This window comes from Calonectris borealis, chromosome 4 (genome assembly GCF_964195595.1).
Source record: "Calonectris borealis chromosome 4, bCalBor7.hap1.2, whole genome shotgun sequence".
Taxonomy (NCBI): domain Eukaryota; kingdom Metazoa; phylum Chordata; class Aves; order Procellariiformes; family Procellariidae; genus Calonectris; species Calonectris borealis.
Window position 1 is genome coordinate 29700966 of NC_134315.1, and position 19927 is coordinate 29720892.

At 38.7% G+C, this 19927-nt stretch overlaps 1 protein-coding gene across 2 annotated transcripts in view; it reads right to left on the minus strand.

Annotated features, from left to right (window-relative positions):
* Positions 1–611: 611 nt before the first annotated feature.
* Positions 612–19927, minus strand: part of CORIN (corin, serine peptidase) — a 159122-nt gene continuing 139806 nt past the window's right edge. For both annotated transcript variants that reach the window (XM_075150550.1, XM_075150551.1), the window contains exons 17-22: positions 10996–11118; positions 7909–7958; positions 6247–6421; positions 3069–3340; positions 1247–1380; positions 612–794 (exon numbers count right to left, since the gene is read on the minus strand). In XM_075150550.1, the coding sequence (XP_075006651.1) occupies positions 612–794; positions 1247–1380; positions 3069–3340; positions 6247–6421; positions 7909–7958; positions 10996–11118 (937 nt within the window). The remainder of the gene's footprint in view (positions 795–1246; positions 1381–3068; positions 3341–6246; positions 6422–7908; positions 7959–10995; positions 11119–19927) is intronic.

Genomic DNA, 19927 nt, shown 5'->3' on the forward strand with positions numbered 1-19927 from the left:
TAGCCGCCCTGAGGGACAGAACGCGTTAGCTCAGGCACGCCAGCAGCACGCGGCTGTGCACCGTTGGAGACCTGCACGTGTACTTTGATGTGCCCTGTGCCACGTGGACGTACAAACTCGTCGATCTCTCCCGCACCCTCCGGTGTGTGGTGCGGCCGAGCCTTGTGTTGCCCTTGTGAATACACATCCTGTCAGTGCTGTCTGAATGCACCGAGTTCGTTCCTCATGACAAGTGAGTGAAAATGCATGTGCTACTAATTGAATAGTATTAAAATAGGTTATCTGAAAAGGTTTTTCTGTGCTACTGCTTAGTTTGAATAGCTGAAAGGCAGAAGTGGCTGATTCTTTTCTTTTAAGCCTTTTGCTGTGTTTGGAATAGCACCACAACACAGTTAAAAGAAAAGTCAAAAGGATTATTAATCTACCCCAAAGTATGTTCACCAGGAGAGGGTTTACCATTAACATACACTGCATATTCCATAGCTCCACAACAAGAATACATAGAGCTTGAAACTCCTTTTCATAGAGTTTCCGGACTGCAAAATCTTCAGTGTTGAAGTGCTGATCCCTTTTTTTCTTTTGTCTGTCAGCACAATTCTTACCATCTGGAGTTAGTTTAGCAGAAAGGTGTGGATGTATATTTGTCTTTCAATCCACTCAATGAAATGTGACACATTACTGTAAACTCCGGGTCCCAAAACCTTGGAAAAGCAGACGGAGCCCCAAGATGTTAAACCAAACAAAGTCCAGCGCCCTGCAGGTTGCTCACACACAAGCGGTCCTCCGCTGTCGCCCTGCAACATGAAAGAAAAAACGGTCTATAGGGGCTACACATGGCCAGCAGTCATATGGTTAAAGCTATGTCTCAGTTCCTGCAGCGATTTGCCTTTGATAAGTAACTCAGCTGTAAAAACTGGCTGCTCTGCTGGACTATGTAACAGCACACAGCATTACTAGTATTTATTCCCTGTTACAAAAAATTGCCTGCAAAAGGCTCGTACAAATTAAAAAATTAAAGATCAGTCTAATAGTTAACTAATACAGATGAACCGTAGAGTCTTCAAGCAGCATTTCATTATAAACTGAAGTTGATTACACCAATAATAATAATAAAAGTTGGGTTGAAATATGTAAATAACTTGTCATTCCTATAGTAGATGAAGTATGCTATATCTAATAAACATCAGAGTACTTTGATTTCTACAAGCAAGTCTGGGTGTGCGTTTCTCCTCGGAGAGAGGCCTACCATGCAAGAGTCCACAGTGCCAGACTCGTAGCCAGCACACAGCATCCTGCTGGTGATGGTTTTCATGTCAAAGTACGACTGGCATTGTTCTAAGGAAATGATGCGAACCTCTCCTTCTTGAAGCTTGAAAGGCACTGGAAAACAGAATGGAGCATTAAACTGTACACACCCAAACACACAAATACTTGGCTATGATGGCTTTTTGAAATATGATAAATATTTCTGTTAGGATAGATTATAATATTACTTATTATATGTATTAAATGTAAGGAGAGAAGAATCCCCCTTTCGCACAAAGCTAAGGGAAAGCAACTGGTTTTTTGCACTGCTGCATCGCCGGACCGTGACTGTCATGCTCCTGAGCCAGGAGTGCACGTGTTGCGTTCTGGAGAGGGACCAAGCACACGGGGACTGGTGTGACACTTGCTGTTTATTGTGCATTCGCACTGACAGACCGAGGAGGGAGAGCACCTTTACATGATATGGTGTGGGGGCTTTTAAGATGGGGGCAGTATTGGCTGGAAAACTGCAATGTGAGGGAGGCGGAGGAGAGGTTTGACTCATTGTTCCATGGCAGGATGCCCCTGTTTCTCAGTGTCTCTCATGGTAAAGTCTGGCATTATCACAGCCATTTTGAGTTATGTTTGGGTAAATTTGACTTACGGAGTGTATCAGGGAATCAGAATTCAAAAGTTACTGAAATTATTTTAGCACATTCAGGAGACAATAAAGGACTTCTTCCTAGTCTAAACAGCTGACCGAGCTCAAATACTAAGGAAAGTTGTTCAACCTAGGGCTTGAAGTACTAAATGCTGTGTAGCCACGATAGTTTCTGATGCTTCATAACATAAAACTTTTAAAACCAACGCTGAAACCACATTAGAGAACAAAGAACCTTTCTCCACTTACCAGTGGTGCAAAAGCATTCTGTGGGGTTTTTTTCCTGCCATTACATAAAAGATATTTTTAGATGGGTAGAGCTGCTAGTAAACAGCCTATCCTCACATGTGCAATTTAATTTTTGCCACATGTCTGACGTGGCCACTGGAGGTGAAGTCCCACCTGAAGCAATACTGAAAGCAAAATTTCCTTCTCCAGTGTACAGAACAACAGCCTTCCCTAGTAATTACTATAATAGCGAAGAGAGAAACACAATGGCTAGAGCGTTAACAGGGCCAGGATAATTTGCGTATGATGCATGCAGAATCGTTTTGTTGAAACAAAGATTAACACAACACAACTGTTCTTGTCATGGGACCCAAGGATTGCAGTGGACTCACAACAAAAAAAACCACACCAACGTTCTGTTCAGAGAGACAAAAACAACACTTGTGATTATGCCTGGATGGAATAAATCGTGTCACAAGTCCAAAGCGTGACACAGAGCGTTGATTCAAGAAAATGTTCATTCAGCCTGTATGCCAATGCTTTCAGTGCCTTCCGCTTTCCACTGAACTAAGAATGTTGCCCTCCCAACACCGATGATCTGATACCTTCTCAATACAGTGCTGAATACAACCTGAACCAGTAAAATGATAACCGATTCAGGTGACTTTCTTGATAGGAGTTTCTAGATCCTCCTTGAAAATCAAGCCACTTGTCTAAATTAAGGGATTAAGGAGCATAAATTCAGGCTGCTGATTTGAAAAAGCTAGGCTCTAGTCACAGCTAGATTCCTTCATGAGTAGTTACACTTCCCTAGTATTTAGTAAGGTCCAGTAATAGTATAAATGGATAAAGCTTTGTAGTGGAATCACTTATTTGATTAACTCAGTAGCAGGTTAACATGTTTTCCCAAGTATCCCAGAAATATTCATCTTACTTTTGTTGCCCATGTGTCCCCAGCCTGTGATGTAGCAGTAGGTGTCTGGTCGAACCAGCTGGTCCTTGCTGGGCAAACAGACAGGTCTTACGTAGCTTGTCTCGTTGATATCCTCGTCTAGTTCCACAATGCTGATATCGTAGTCTACGACTGCTCTGTTGTAGCGTGGATGGAGGATAATGGTCTTCACTAGTCGGGTCTGCATGAAGCCTGATGGATGATCAAGATTGCTAATCCCAAACACTACTTTCCAAACAGCTGCATTTTCTCTCCTTTGTAAAAAAGAAAAGACGGGAAATTTCAATCAAGAGCGTTCTTTTAAGCTAAAATACCTGAGAATTTTTTCTTCCTGACTTTTTACACATTGCACTTTGCAAAGCATTGCAATACAAATGCTACAAGAAAAAACAAATACTCGGGCATCATTACTTACAGCTAAGATCTGAACAACAAAACACAATGCTTTCCATTTCATTCCTGCCTGTTGCCAAACGAATTAAAGCTCACACCTTCAGAAGATATGTAACCACCTATTAGTTGCTGTATTAAATGCCAAAGGCTCTCAAAAGCATCCCTTGGATCCTGCTGAAGTCTTAGGTGCTCACATGCTCACTGGGGGCGTGTACAAATGTCTCTGGGGCGACGGTCTTGTTCAGTAGTATGCTACTGAGAGCAGTGAGTCTAGCTGAAATCCCGAAGGAGTCTCAAAGAAGCAATTCTCTTATGAAAATGAAATCTTTTATCATAGCCATGGGAAAAGTCCCTTATTTATCGGGCATTCTGTCTGTGCCAAGCAGTCTTCCTATGCCTAAGATCAAAGGTTACTTTGACTCTTAGAATTGTTTAAGACTCTTTTGGTAAATATACAAGATCACAAAAAAAAAGATGCATACGATACAAGTGGGAAGATTGAACTCGTGTCTGTTGAGACCATGAGAAAAACAGACTTCATGAAAGGCTTCAAGGGTGTAATCGCTTGATCGTAACTGGATACAGTTGGTCAATGGTCACAGGATAAGTCACAAATTCCTAATTAGTCTGTGATTCTAAAAACCCTCAAAAAAGTCAGCATTTTTCACAACTGATGAAAGACAGTTCCATATAACTAAGCACCTTTGACAAGATCGAACCTTAATCAAAAGCATGCAAAATTCCAGCTTTTTCACAGTTCTCAACAGGATTGAGATTTCTATAATTTGTAAAGACATTTGGTTGCTAAATAAAGGCTATTTTTATCTTAAGAGTTGCATGAAAATTCTGATATTTCAGACCATAATGATCATCATGATGAGTTTGCGAGTTTTTCCATAAAGTTACAAGATAAAGTGCTAACATTATTCATATGCTGTTGTGTTCATGAACATTGTAAAAAAACATTGCTCAGAACAATGAGCAGCCACGGCCAGAATGTATTGTCCTACAGTCAAGAAAAAAATCTTAATGACTTGGATGCTTTGGTATAATGCATTTCAAAACAATCTTGACAAAACTCTGGGGACTATGCTAATAAAACTAGCAAAAGACACGATGTTTAATGTAGCTCTTTCCATTCATGTCCTCTACAAGTGTTCATGACTATTTGCATTAGAACTTTCTGCTGCATTATTGTTATATGGTCCTCATGTTTTCTATCCCAAACTTTACATGAACTTCATAAAATACTTCACAAAATGGAGCATTTTGTCTAAAGCACCAGAGCACTTTAAAATCTATTTTAATTGATGGCTTATCTGGTTGGTTTTGGTAAATTTTTAAATACTTTATACCAAGAAAGCTTCGTGGCTTCAAGAATGATCTTGCTGTTGCTGTCTCAAGCTATACAAATGAAGAATTTAAAGATTTCAGGCTGGGAACATACCCTCAAATCTATTTGGAGAGGCAGAAGAGAAAAAAGTTCATATAACTCAATGAATAATTAAACCAAAATATCTTAGTTCTTTAAGGCATTTAGAATACAAATGTGAGAGAGGCCTTTGACACGTAATACTCTGCGCTCACACAGATATTATATAGCCCTAAATGACGGGTAAATGAACAGCTCCAAAATGTAGTGGCAGTCTTTCTGCATTTGACAAAAATGGGAGAATTTATAAGTTTGACAGCTTCTTTGCTTATCTTTCGCTAATGAGAGAAATTTCTTACCCGTGAAATTCAGTTGCGGTCCAATATTGCTGAAGGATCTACCTCTAAATCCCACCCTTTCTTTTAGATCACCAGAAAAAGTTCTTCCAAAGGTAAAGAAATATTCTGGATACTGCTTAGCTTTATTTAAAAACAGATGGGGAAAGAAGAGAAATTCCTTGTGCTGGACCCAAAATCTGATAAAGACAATATTCTTGTTTATTATTCAGGTTTAGCACTCTGTTAGTTTAGAAGGAAGGCTATCTAGTTTCTGGTTATTACTTTTCTTCTTTCTGAATGGAATCAGTTCTTGAACATCCTTAGGGCTTGATATGATGTGATAGTCAGAACTGAGGTCTCCAATATCATTTCCTCTAGCATTTCCATTAATAGGCTCACACCTTGAGATACTCACACTATCGCCTGCCTGATGTCTTCTGGCTTGGACACAAAAGCCACAAACTTTGCCCCTACCACAAGTTCCATCAAAAGCCAGAAAAAAAGGAAAAAAAGGAAAAAAAAAAACAAATACCAAAGAACGCAGTGTTTCAGAAATAAAAAGACAAATTGAATTATAACATTAATCATTCCCTTTTTCAGTAAATGAGTGAAGTGTTTATAATTAGAAAAGGCAGTGACTTCAATATGTCAGCTGCACTGTGAGTAAATACTCAGTTTTCATTTTTACTAATGGCCACAGCATTTTTCCAGGGTCATTTCCGTGCTGGTGCCTAGCATGATTTTTTTAACTATGGCAGCTGTATGAGTGCTATAGGATTAGTGTTTGGGTCGTCTTCCTTTTCCTATTTCCTGCTGAAAGTCAGGGCATCTTCATTTAGCTTCATCAGCAGAGACTCCAGCAATGAATAATAAAGCGTGAAAACCTAAGCTGATGCTGGTTTACTTTCTTTTTTAGTCTCTTAGAACCAGGCCTCTGTGATTTGCCATTCTGCAAAGGTCATTACCTACCCCCAGGGGGGTTGGTAGAGGAGGGAGGACTCGGCAATTTGCATGTGCAAGTTTTCATGAACAATAAAACTGTCGGAAGCCCTCTCACCCTTCAAAGCAGTGTGCTACTGTCAAGACCCATCTCTTTGCAATCAAAACACAGCCACATATGTGTCCGCTTGGCTCACTCTGCAGGGAGCATTGCCACGGCCATCGGCCGGGGCGACTGGTCCTACCCCCAAGGATCCTCTTGTTCATGCGAGCAGCTGGGCGACGGCCACAGTCTAGTGAGGAACAGATGCAGAAGGGAGTTAATTGTTACCACAAAGGCAGCGCATACAAGGCCTTCTGCAAGAACACCGGGCACAGAGCGGTATTAAGAGAGTCACGAAATTACACCGAACAGTACAGGTAATGAAATCAACGACGACACAATAATATCAAACACATTGAGCCATTTTCATCCTTCCTTTATATCAAAGGATTTTCTCTCCTGATACTAATTTTGACTGGCTCAGCCTGAAATATTAACCAAACTCTCAGAAGTTACCAGGCTGCCCTTGGGAAGGTTTCCTGGGTTTATGTCCTTGTCTTTCTGTCAGCTAGCAAAGTGTTTGGGCTACTTTGTACTATCCATAAGAACTGCTTCTGGAAAATTTGCTCAGCAATAATAAGCTTTTCTTAAGCCAGGTGTGAGGTAAATGTCACACCGTTTACTCAGCTACACGGCATCAAGCTTGCTTTGCCTGTGGAAATTACTAAGGGGGAAGATTTGAAGACATTCCAGTACTCTGTCCATTCTACTGTATAAGATACTCCCACTGGAAATTATACCAGATTCCCATCTGCCAGACAGTTACTTTTCTGAAATAGTTAGCCCTTCACTTTTGTTTCACTCTATATGCTGCTGGATTTGTAAGATGGCAGACTTCCTATTTAGCCTGTTTATGCTCAGTCTGATTTAGAGAACAAAAGAACACCACCGGTTTCTGCAGTCAGCCTCCCAAGGCAGGATATGCTGCCATTGCATATATCCATGGGAAGAAATAAACTGGAGCAATGGTTGGCTGTAACTTGTAATTCTTACTGTGTTCACTTAACTTCAGAGGGCAAGGGGTTTTAAGTGTACTTAAAGCAACATATGTCAGAAGCAAACACCTCTGACAGGCTCTTATTAGCTTTTTATTTTCTGGTAAGAGTAGTAAATGGTTTGATTAGTTTCCCAAATTTAGGTCATGCTTTGTGATTAATTTTCCCTATGTCAAGCTAATTCATAATTTAAGTGTTCTTCAGCAAAGCTCTCCTTGTCTGTAGAACATGATTTCATTGAAGATGAAGAATTTCTGCATTTTCAGACCACTTGAACTTGCACAATCTTGCTGTGCCTGCAGACTTGGTCTGCAGCTTTCTACTTCAGGTTCTTCTGTCCCCTTGAGCTTCACAACTAAACAAATCACTGCTTCAACTCCCGAGCAGATAGCCTGCTAACCACTCTGGTGGTAAAGGATATTTTCAGCAGGGTTTTATCAACTGCTGACAAAATTCGTTTTGTGGGAGCAAGAATGGGCTACTGCAATATACAGCCTCGTAGTCAAAAAATAAGAAAAGCTGATGAAACTGAATAGAGTAGGGGAAAAAAAACAATGCAAAATTGGATGTTGCAGAAGTCTAGTCAAATTTCACAATGAATCCGCACTAAACATCTGCATTTGTTAAAGTAATTTAACACATCTTGAAAAACATCTTTGTTTTATATGCACTTCTCTCTTACCTTCTTTAGTGCAAAAGAGAGCCACTTTGCTTCTGCTTCGACACATCTGTCTAAATATTGAGACAAGAACATGGTGGAAATCTCAATTAATTGATGTAATTTTTGGTAATTTGCAAATCAGCACAGGTATCGTACTAATTGTTGTGAACCAGCTGTTAAAAATTCCCCCAAACTGAAAAAAGAAACACAAGGACCTTCTTATGCCAGATCACCCATGGTTTCCAGCGTCTGCTTGGAGATAATTCAAAATATTAGTTCAGCTTTACAATGCATTTCATGAGTGGGTGCTACATATTTTGCAGACTACCTCGCTCTCTGGGCACTGATCCAGCTGTGAGGTCAGCTGAGATGCACAGTCTGTCGAGTCTTAATTTATGGCACCCGAAAGCACAGAGATTGCCATTCTCCTCTTCCTTACAGCTGAAGGATAGAATCTTCTTTGAAATACCTTTGATAACAGATGATCTTTCATGCCCTAAAGATCCGGGTGTTTTGAAAAAATCCAGGAAGTTTGCAAAAGTAAGTACTAAAACAACAACAAAAAAATCATTTCTGTTGAGAATGTTGAGATGAGAGAGGAAAGAAGTGATTCTTTGTCAAAGGAAGGGAGATTCTTGTTAAAACAGCGATCATTGTTGCTCAACTAGCTGACTGCCTTTTTATTTTCACGACTTTTTCATTCCTACCATATACATGCTTTTGTGAGGCAGATGCAGAGCTGAATTAGACTGGATAAACAGATTAGCTGTTCTCCAGGTAATTCTTTGAAGGCTGTAATCTCAGTAGGTAGGCAGTATCTTTAAAATTGCAACCACATAAAAAGAGGCTGCATCTGATTTTAGGTCATAGATACTAATGTGGGCACAACAACAGAATGCCAGCAAGCTCACCAGATTAGCTTGAACCTGTGATTTGACCACATCTCTGTCCCTTACCATTGCATATGCCCCACTCATATACTGTGCAAATCAGCCTACTTCCTGTTCCTGAAAACACAAACTATAAAATTCTGTTTCTAGAGATAGACAACCTTTTCAGAAAAGAAAATTCTGTGCACAACTTTGAGGGGCATTTGCACTCCATAAAAAAATACAGAATATAACTGAGACCAGCCACACTCATGTTTTACACTTGTTTCTTTGACTTAGCCAGCTCTAAAAGAGAAAACTAAGCTTTTATGTGTGCATAACCTGCACTGTGCCATTCCCTCTTATCAAAACTTTATGAAACTAGTGGTGCATTTGTTAGTTCTTGCCCAAGTTCCCAGTAGTCCAGGAGCCTGACAGCTTCTTTAAACATACAACATACTCCATAGCACAGACGTTTTACATGCTGAAGTTGATCCCGATGAATACACCTAGACTGCAAGGCTCAGGAGCACTTCCCAGCTCTTGGGCTTGTCTTGGCTTCATGTTGGGAAGAGACTAAATGCCTATTGTCCCCTGTGCAATTTGCTTTATACTAGAAAGCAAGCCAGGCACATGAGAAATGAGGCAGGCCTGCAGGTCCTTCAGTGGGAGGACTGGGAGATCCGTATGGGGTGCACCTGATCCGCAGCGCATGCACAGCTAGTGAGAGCCATCTAGACAGGATGCCTGACGCAGCCAAAACAAAAACAGCCTCACTCTTCATGCAAGGCTTTAGCTTCTCACTTCTTCTTGTTACCCATTTTCTGGATTCGGGGAGACTGGAACATCTGTTCCTACATATTACTTTCATCTCTGTAATAGCTTTATCAATAATCCTCATTACTGATGTTTTCTCTCCTTTAACTTGTACTTTGGGCAAAACTAGATCTTTTGCTACTAGATCTTGTAACTCAGAGGCTCCAAATCCATCCCTTCACGCATACTTCCTGGCAGAACACTTCAAACATGGCAAAGTACCTTGAAATTTCTGCTTTGCACTTCAGTGACTGAGCAGAATATGATTGTGGACCTGCCTTTGCATCTGGTCACAACCCAAGGTGTTTATTCTTGTAGTACTCTGGAGAAAAACATTCAGACACCATTAGGCTAGTGGAAAAAGACAGTAAGAAAGGAAAAGAAAAGAGTTAAAAGGAAAATTTTCAAGTACCAGGCACCATCCTGTTATGGCCCTTCTTCTAGATGAAGAAATTAAAATGAACTTAAATGAATGGGGAAAATACCAATGGAAAACAGAACTAGTACAAAGCTGAGATGTAGGAAAGAAAAAGTAGGCACTTGCAGACACAATCTTTTTAGTATTCTGCCATTACAGAAAAGTTTCACTACAAAAAATAATGGAGCCAAGCAAAAGAAAAGTAGGTGTATTCCTCAGATTTATGTCTTCACACGTGTTGTGCCTCTGCATTTAGCCAAGACAGTCTTTCCTTGTGAAACAGAAGGATTTCCTATGGAAGAAGGATGTTCTGAAATCTCCTAGGCATTTGAAAGAGAACAGGGAAACAATGAATCTGCTTTTTGAAGAGTGCAGTTGCAGATGGAGATTAGGTGGCTCTCCCAGTTTTGTCCTGGATGTTTAAGTTCATTGGCTCTTCAGTCTCAAAGTCACACTTTGTCTCAACCATGAGATCCTGGCTTCTCATTACCAACTACCTGTTTAGTCGAGTTAATTAAAAGGAATATACCACCATCTGAAGCCAGAGGAGCTGCTAAGGAAACCTACTGCAAGTGGATATAGCTTCTGCTGAAGAAGCTGTGGTCACTCCAAATGTATGAATCCAAACTCTATGGGCTGCAGAGGATGGTAAGATGTTGCTGCAGGTTTTGCTATATAGTACTTACTGGACTTTCTAGGTCAGCAGGGATTTAATGAAGCTGTCTGGTCCGGGTGCTTCAAGGGCATCACCTCTATGTCACTCAAATGCTGTTAGTCTAGCAGAATGGGCCCCTGAGGATTCACAAGGTGGACTCAAAAGAGACTACAGTGGTAGCAGACACTAAAATCGTTATAGGCTGTATCTTAACAACTCACATGAGTATGTGCTGGGATCTATACACAGATACCTTGGGAAAAAAGAGCTTACCAAAGGGAGTTTGTCATCCTCCATTGATAAGTAACTACCCACAGCAGTGAAATAAATCTCATTTACCTGTTACTTACCCGTTCACTAGAAGTGCGTGTAAAGTGGATGCATTTTTATTCTTCCAGTCTGAGTGCAGATTCAGCCATTTTTCGTGCTGCATTTCCTCATTCTCTATCACTATTTCTGTTTTGGATGGTCCTCTGAAACAAATAAAAGACATTCATAGACCTTCCAGTAGGTTTCTATGTTACAATTACGAAGGTAAAGAGGCCCTAATGCCTCCTGTTTACTCCAAAGATACACAGCTGAATGTTATGTCAAAGCCACATGTGGCAGAATCATAGTTAGGGGAATGAAATCACCCCAAGAAACCAGGCCAGCTATTGTCACTTATGTTGTATTTTCTGACAAGAACCAGAATTGGAATCGGGAAGATTCCAAGAGCCTTCTAGTGGCATTTACTGTAGTGCATACATTGACATACTGTTTCTACAGTTTCTCGCCTCCAAAAATATAAAAAATAGATCTTCATATGTAGAAGAGGTAAAAGAAAAAATATTTTCTTACATTCCTATCTTTGGAAATCCATTAAAATTTAACAGTAAAGAGCAATCTAGGTCTTGTTAATAATACTTGTCAGCAACTCTAAGTCCAAGCTGTCTGCTTTGTGAAACAGAACAAATCATGGGTGACGATGTCAAACCTGTCTTTCTGCAGCAAATTAACAGGAATATGAAAGTAAATTAGAACGGTTCACCAGGAGATATTTTCATATATCCAATTCCTCAGTTTATTTGTTGCCTGATAGTCTCAAGCCACTAAAGAAATTGCTGTTTTAGTAAATCTCAATTGCTAATGGAAAAAAGAGTGTATTTTTTAAATGGCTTTACAAGTCATGCAACGTTCCAGCACAGAACCATCCATGATTAGCCATCAATCCCTGTCAATGACAATGACTTTCAAGGACTGCTTTCTTGAACACTGGTCAAAGGCCAAATTCTAAATCCTAGTTCATGGAAAAGAGAATGAGAAAAGTTCAGAAAAACTGTCATGCGTCCTAGAACTTGCTTCTGAGCCCAAACTCCCATGGCAGTACCTAGTAATGCCAGCCAGGTTATTAGTTTGTCTCCAAGTCCAATTTTCAGTATTAACTGTATTTCTTTTTAAATATTTACAAAAGTGCAGCATCATTTACCCACTTGATTGCATAAATTAACAAGGATCAAATACTCTGTTTTAGTTGTCAGTGCAACCATATGGAAATGTTTTCAACAGGGCTGGCAGAATTAACTAGGCTCTGAGGTCATGGCCCTGGATCCTGACTGTTACGTGACTTATTTTTCAGAACCTTCTCTGGGCATATTAAGCAAATATCATTCCATGATCTACTACCCAGAATGTGCAGGCAGATAATAACAAGCATTTTTAAAGACTGGGTTTTTTCCTCATTTAGAGAAAGCTGTTTGCTGCAAAAAGAGCTTTCTTCCTTAGTGCCTGCTTATAGCAATCACACAAAACTCTTCTCTCTTCATTTCCATCATTTGCTTATTTCCCACTCTTTTTCCCAACAAACATACACAAACCTTTTTTCCTAAGATGACATTCTGCCTTATGATTGTCTGTGAACAATTATGTTCACCATTTCATAACTGTGTACAGTGATATTTTATGCAGCTGTAAAGTGTCTGATCTATAAAATATGTAACTAAAAAATGTGCAAAAAGGTGCAAATATCATGCCATCTGATGGATCCAAAGCTATATTATCCCAAATACCAGACTGTTTTGCTGAAACCTGCAGTTCTGAATTACGGCTTGTGATGCTATAATCATCATTAAGCACATATACATACTTCTAAACCAAGGCAACAACCTGCAAGACACTTATGCCTGTATGAAATTTTATAATTATTAATTCAAGGTATTATACTTAGTAAAAGTAAAATGCTGGCTATGCCTTTTTTCCTTGGTGGTCACAGCTTGATATAATACACTCAAAACCAGTATGCCCTAATTTATGTCTTTGGAACGCCTTCTATAAACACTTATAGAGCGTACCACTCCTTGATGATGTTTATACAAGGTTTTCTTTCAGATAGGCAAGGGCCACCACTTCTCTCTTTTCATCTATTTTAATTAGAAATAGCCAGAATAAAGGGGACCTAAGAGCCTCATTTCTAGCTGAAGAAAGCTGGAGACAATGGTTAGCATTTGTGTAGAGACCAGAGCACACTGGGACTTGCCAGAGAGTGAGAGAACACGAGCTAAAGATGCTAGAGGAGGAGTAAGGACTTGGGCTGGTGTGAGCTTCTGGGTCTGAGACTTTCTGCATCCAGGGAGGGGCTGCTATGGCAGGAGTATACATTACACCAGGACTGTAAAGCACTCAGAGAAAAGGAGGGAGGTAGAGCAATGGGGACTCATTTTAGCCAGACCCATCCCAGCATTCCAGAAACACAGCAGGCAGTAGGTTCTACTCAGTCCCTCTTGGAGCTGTAGCACACAATTTCTTCTGTGGACACACTCTGAAGAAAAGGGAAGAAGGATCTTCCAATGGACAGAGCCGTTCAACTCACGGTTGACATGGTATAATTTCTTCATAAGAATATTTTGCTTTACTGAGTTTCTTACAGACTCCAACAGCAAGGCTATAGCTGCTTATTACTTTCAGACATCAACCTACATCTTTGAGTTCAAAATTAGCTTTCTTGCCAATTATTTATTTTAGTGGCCTGCCAAAGTTGACCTAAATTAAGTCAATCTGCACAAAAGTCATGTGTGTGGCCGTATGTAATATCTTTCAAGATTTCAGGCAAGCCAAACAAAGAACCTTTTTTATGAAACACTTTCAGAAGGCTCTTTCACTTCTTTGCAGTTTTCTTCTTTTTTATTTCCCTTTGGTTTGCAAATAACAGAACAACTTTGCTCAGAAACTCGGTGTTGATTTTAGACTAATGCTAATTATTACCTGTATTGCAACAATAAGCAAAACTGAAACTATATTTGTCAACTGAAACCATATATACCTGGAACAAAATGTGCAGTTTTGAGGCCATTCAGTTTAAGAGGATATTCAGAAACTGGAGAGGGTCATGCAGACGGCTTTCAAATTTCCTAGGGGCCACATGGCCTATGGCCTATGACATACAAGGAAAGGTTGAGGGAACTGGACTTGTTTACTCTTGTGAAGAGGAAGCTAAGGGACAGTTCAATAGCAACCTGCAACTACTTGAAGAGGAGTTAAAAGGTGATGGAATCAAACTTTCTCAATAGTGCTGCATGGTAAAACAAGGGAAAATGGCCTAGAGTTGCAGCTTTGGAGATTCATAGCAGATGAAAGGAAATACTTTTTCACTAGGAAGGCGGAGCAGCCCTGGAACAGAGAGATTGTGGAATCTCAATCCATCAAGGTTTTCAAGACTTAGCTAAACAGAGCAGTGGTTGAGCTGATCTCGTTTTGGCGATAATCCTGCTTCAAGTGGGAGATGGACTAGATGTTCTCCAGATGTCTGTTACAATGGGGATTTTATGATTCTGTTGCACAGTACAAATACACTGTAGCGACCAGCACCTATGCTGAAGAGCTTAATCTTAAAAAAGGCTAACAGTTACTAGAACAGATTTTTCACACATAAAAGCATCTTTTAACATTACAGTACAGTCACTGAAATATCTACATCACTTAAGTTCGTTAGTGATATCTGCAAACATAAGACAGTCATACCATGGTACCAATGCATGCCTTTTGAGTGGTGATCTTTGGACCAGATACTCCATCAGGCTTTCAAGATAACTTACAAATCCTACCTGAATCCACATGAATTTATAACATCTCATGGTGCTATTTGGATGGAACAATTTGAGTACTGAAATATTATTTTAAAACCCATGGGGTTCTAAGAATCTATTACTGAATAGACCACAAAAATTTAACTGTCTCATGTGTCTCATATTAAATATCTGCACTAAATCTTTATATCCAAAAGAACTATGCTAAAGCTTCTGAGCTCAAACCACTGAAACATAACATTCAATGAATACACTTTAGGGTGTCTGTAGTCTGTCTATGGACTTCTCCAAGACCATATGAAAAGTGCCATAGTTAAGTAAATCTACAATAGAAGCACAACAAACAGCAATGTTTTATGATTTTTTTCCCCTCTACATTTAAAGTGATAAAAATACCAAGCTTAGTGGTAAAAGACAAGTATGTCTTTCACCTAGATTTTCATTAGGTCCTCTGCACTGTTTTCAGGAATGAAATGGGTTTAGGACCTATGAAAAAAATCCTTCCACGAGGCTTTCTTTCACTAAGCAGTTAACCAAAACAGTTAACTATCAGAAAATTCAGCCAAAAGGAATCTTATGAGGCCATCTGATCCATTCCCCTAATCCAAAATAAGATCAACTATACCTAAATTCTCTCTGACAGATTTTTGTCTGCCCTGTTTGTAAAAACCTCTAATGATGGAGAATCCTCTGCATTTCCAGGCAACATATTCCAGGATTTACAGTTAGCAATTTTTTTCTAATGTTTGTTCTCAATCTTTCTGCCTGTCATTTAAGCTCATTACTTCTGTCTTATTTCCACTGGAAATGAAGAACAGTTTATTCCTTGCCTCTTTACAGCAGCCTTTTACATATTTGAAGGCTTCGATACCTCCCTCCTCCTGACTGACCACCCAGAGTTTTCAACCTTTCTTCACAGACCATGCTTTCTAGGTCTCTCATCATTCCTGCTGACCTATTCTGAACTCTCCCCATGTAGTCAAAATCTAGCACAGGCTGAATACTCCAGAGGGATGACACATAAACACTCCTGGTTAATTCAGGTCATTTCTCCAGTCCATCAAAAAATTTTTGAATTCCAATCCTGTCCTCCAAAATGCTTTCAGATCCTCCCAGCTTGATGCTGAATGAGAAATTATTAAGCGTGCTCTCCACTCTATCGTCTGAATGACTCACGACAAGACTGAATTATCACCCCCGACACACTGTGATGTCTGATACATCTTTATGGTTTGACAATGAATCATCAACAGTCTCGTATCATTTCATCTTTGTCCATATCTCCTTACTTATTTCAAAAGTCATTTCACACAGTGTGAAAGTTAAAAATATATCACGTCCACTGTTTCTTCCCTATCCACAGCGTCTCTGCCTTTTCAAGGAATAAATTAAGGGAATCTGACATGATTTGTTATTGATAAATATATTCTGTCTGTCATTAAGACCCTATACTTCTGCAATTATTTGTTGATAATTGAAGCTAGGCAACTAGTTTGTAAATCTCTGCATCTTCCTTTTTCCCTTTTTAATGAAAGATGGCATACCTAACAGTTCTCAGCCTTATGTAGCCATTCTCCACAACTTCTCAAAACTACTGGCTACCATTATTGGCAGCCATAAATCTTAAATGCTCCTGGATGAATTTTAGCAAAAGTAGCTACTTTGAAGAGCAGTGTATAACCTATTCTTTTCTTACTCTAGCCGTAGCCCTAATTCTTAAGTCTTTGCCATCTTAGAAACATAATACGTTTTGCTGAGGTTTCTTTGTGATTTTGTTTGGGGTTTTTTGTTTGTTTGCTTTGCTTTTTTTGTTTAATACCCCTGGCTTTTCTGATTCTTTCTCCAGCTACTTATGCTGTTGTTCTATACCACTTCTTGTAAGTTAGAACTACATCTCCATTCTCTCTAGAATTCCACTTCCACTTTCAGGTCACTGTACAGCTTGTGCCTCAGTCAAGTTAGTCTTGCTGCTTCACAGATACATGTCTGCTAGATCCAATGAACATCAAAGGGCACATATAATTCTAACATATCTAATTTCTTTAATCTAGGAAGTTTCCTTTAATCTAAGGCTATTTCAAAAAAAGTTATTCAATGATTCTACAAAATCAATTTGCAGTAGCACTTATGTCTACCCGAGCGGGAAATTCTAACAGATTTTACTAATTTTTCAAATTTCAATTTAAAAATTAGAATATTGCTTTAATACATTCAATTTCAAGCTATGGATTCCCTTACGTGTATTCAAGAAAGGGATTTTTAGAATTAAAAAAGAAAAATAAAACCCAGTCTGTCTTCTACATTACAAATGTGCTCACAATGGGGAAAAGTAATGTTTAGGGTAATTTCATTGCATAAGTTGTACAATGGAAATATTAAAGAAATAGTTTTCAAAGCATTCCAGCCTGCTACCTGCTGATCACTGTGCACAACAGTCAAAGTTTATAGTATAGTTTATAGTGAAACACAAGGAACGTGATGACTTGCATACTAAATCATAATTAAAAAAACCAAAACTCACAAAATAGAAGGCAGGAACTAATTTCAGGTTATGAAGTTAATATTCTGTTCATCATTAAAAGTAACATAATTTGGGATACTTTTGTACAATAATGGTTTTAATAGCTCATCCTCCCTATTCCATTGTGGAAAACTCTCTGAAATGTATTAAACTGCGAGTTCAGAATAAAGTATAATCCATAAACTGGATTCCTTCTCCCTTCAAAGTAACAATAACATTCCTCTAGTCAGCTTCTATAATTCCATTGTTTTAAGCCTCATAGGATAGCAGGCTTGAAAAAGGAAGCCTTGTGTTATGCCAGAAGGTAATGAATAACATGTGTATGGGCACTAATATAAAACAAATTAGGCCTACTTCAGAGCTGGAACAGCGTCTGTTTCCTGTCTATACTTACTTACTGGTTAAGATGTTTCTTGGTCTTGAGCAGAATTTATAGAATTCTATAAAGCCATGGCTGTGCCATAGAATATGGAGTAAAAGATCAAAACCTTGATTTTAACAGCATTGAAATCAGAGAAATCTGAAATCTTAATGTGAAAACATATGTAGACATAGAAAATGGAAATTAAAAAGATTCACAGCATTGACAGAAAACTAAAATATTAAATAGTTCTTAAAATTTTTGGTGGAAAGTAGGTAATCACTGTGATATTTCCAGGTTTCAAAATGCCTACAGTCTTACGTCCTAACTGATAGACTACTCAACCCTATCAAGAATGAGTTAACATGTAATTATGCTGAAAAAAATTTTATATGCTTGCTTTTTCTCTGTCATTTGTGTCTCTGTAAGTTATAAGATTCATAAAGTATGATTTTGTAGCTAAAATTAAAAAAGAACTTTTTGGGCCACCTAAATTTAAAACTTCAAATAAAATACAGATTTTCTTAGCTAGAAGTCTTAATTCAATTTCAAATTAAATGTAAAGTCCTTCATTTAAGGTTAATTAGCTTTTAGTTTTAAAAAGATGAAGGACACATTTCAGAGAAAAGTATTGTTTTGAAATAAGGTTTTAAGTGTTTCATTTTAAAAAGTTGACACAAAATAACTTGACTTTTCAACCTTTTTTTCCCTGCTGAAACTATTCACTGGATTTGAACAAAATTCAGTTATTTTTGTTCGACGTTGTCCTTTACAGAATTATTATTCACTAAGAAATGTTCCCATAGTTCTACCGGTAATAACACATTAGCCAGAAAAACACACTTCAACTTGCAGACTCCAGAATGAATTTTAAGGACTGACAGATTTAATACGTGTTTAGTGTTAAACTGAGCAAATTTGACTTGGAAGCCCCCAGGAAAAAAATATGGGTTTTATAATGCCCTTTGTACATGTTGTGACATAAAATAGTTTGGAAAAGGATTTGTGATCAATCATTAGAATAAGAATGTTTCTTTGGTTGGCAGTTTTCATGTATCTTTCTATTTCTTTTAGTCAATCACAGAATCACAGAATGGTTGAGGTTGGAAGGGACCTCTGGAGGTCATCTGGTCCAACTCCTCTTGGTCAAGCAGGGCCACCTACAGACAGTTGCCCAGAAGCACATTCAGACAGCTCCAAGGTTGTTGGAGATATTAAATCACTTGCAACAATTATCTTTTTACTTAAACAAAGAAAACTATCCAATCATGGAGCTAAAAACTGTTATATGAAGTAGGTGACCATATGCTTAATGACTGTTTGAAACAACTGTCATAATTTGCAAGGAATTATTAGGTTGAAATTTCTTTGAAAAAAGCCTTAGCCAAATAATTATATTTTAAACTATGTATGTACATATGTTCTGTTGAGTGGGTCTAGAAATCCAGATTGAATTAATGAGTTCAAATACTTCATCTTTGGCATGGAATTTGATTTACTATGTGCCATCTTTATTTTTGGAGGAAATAAAGTAGGGTAAATTCAGAAGTTCAAGTTTCTACTGTGGGTAGGACGGAAGTATTCCATTTTTTGTTTCTGTTTCTAAGCAAATAAGACATTAAAATACACTTCCATTATTTCTGTTGCAGAAATAGTTAAAAAGTAATTAGAAAGCGTAATAATTCATGTGAGAACAAAAGATTATTGGTCCAGCAGCTTGACTGCTTAGTTGGCAAACATTATTAAAGAACTTTGTACCAAAGAGAGAACGTGAGAAAGTATTAGGAAAGACAAAAGGCCAGGCAGCAACAAGAGATTGGCCTTTCCATCCCACAAATACACACACAGCAGATGCTACGGCAGAGGAAAGAAGGAGAAGGAGCTACCTGTTTCAGTGGATCACCAGTGGCGCAGCCTCCAAGAAAGGGAGCAGCAGCAGCAGGAGGAGGTAGCAGAGCTTACTGTAGGTTTGGTAAACAGCTGTGATTTTATGCTGATACTGCTATATACTGATACAGAACAAATAGATCAGCTAAAATTCCCCTGTAATCTGCTGGGTACAAGCTGCTGAAGTTTATAATGATTAGGTTTGTTGTCTCATCCTAGTGCAGGAAAGAAAGACAAACTATTCCACTACATTGCCACAGAGTAACAGAACAACTCCACTAACGTCTGGTTTTGTCAAATCTCAGATCTGAGCAGACAATGGTTTTATGATCACCGTTCCATCAACAAAAAATGTGGACTTCAGAGTATATGAAAATGGTTTTCTTCAACTAAACATCACGACAAAACTACAGTCTTCTAACATAATGTTCTGAACCTGCACAGTATCTGCC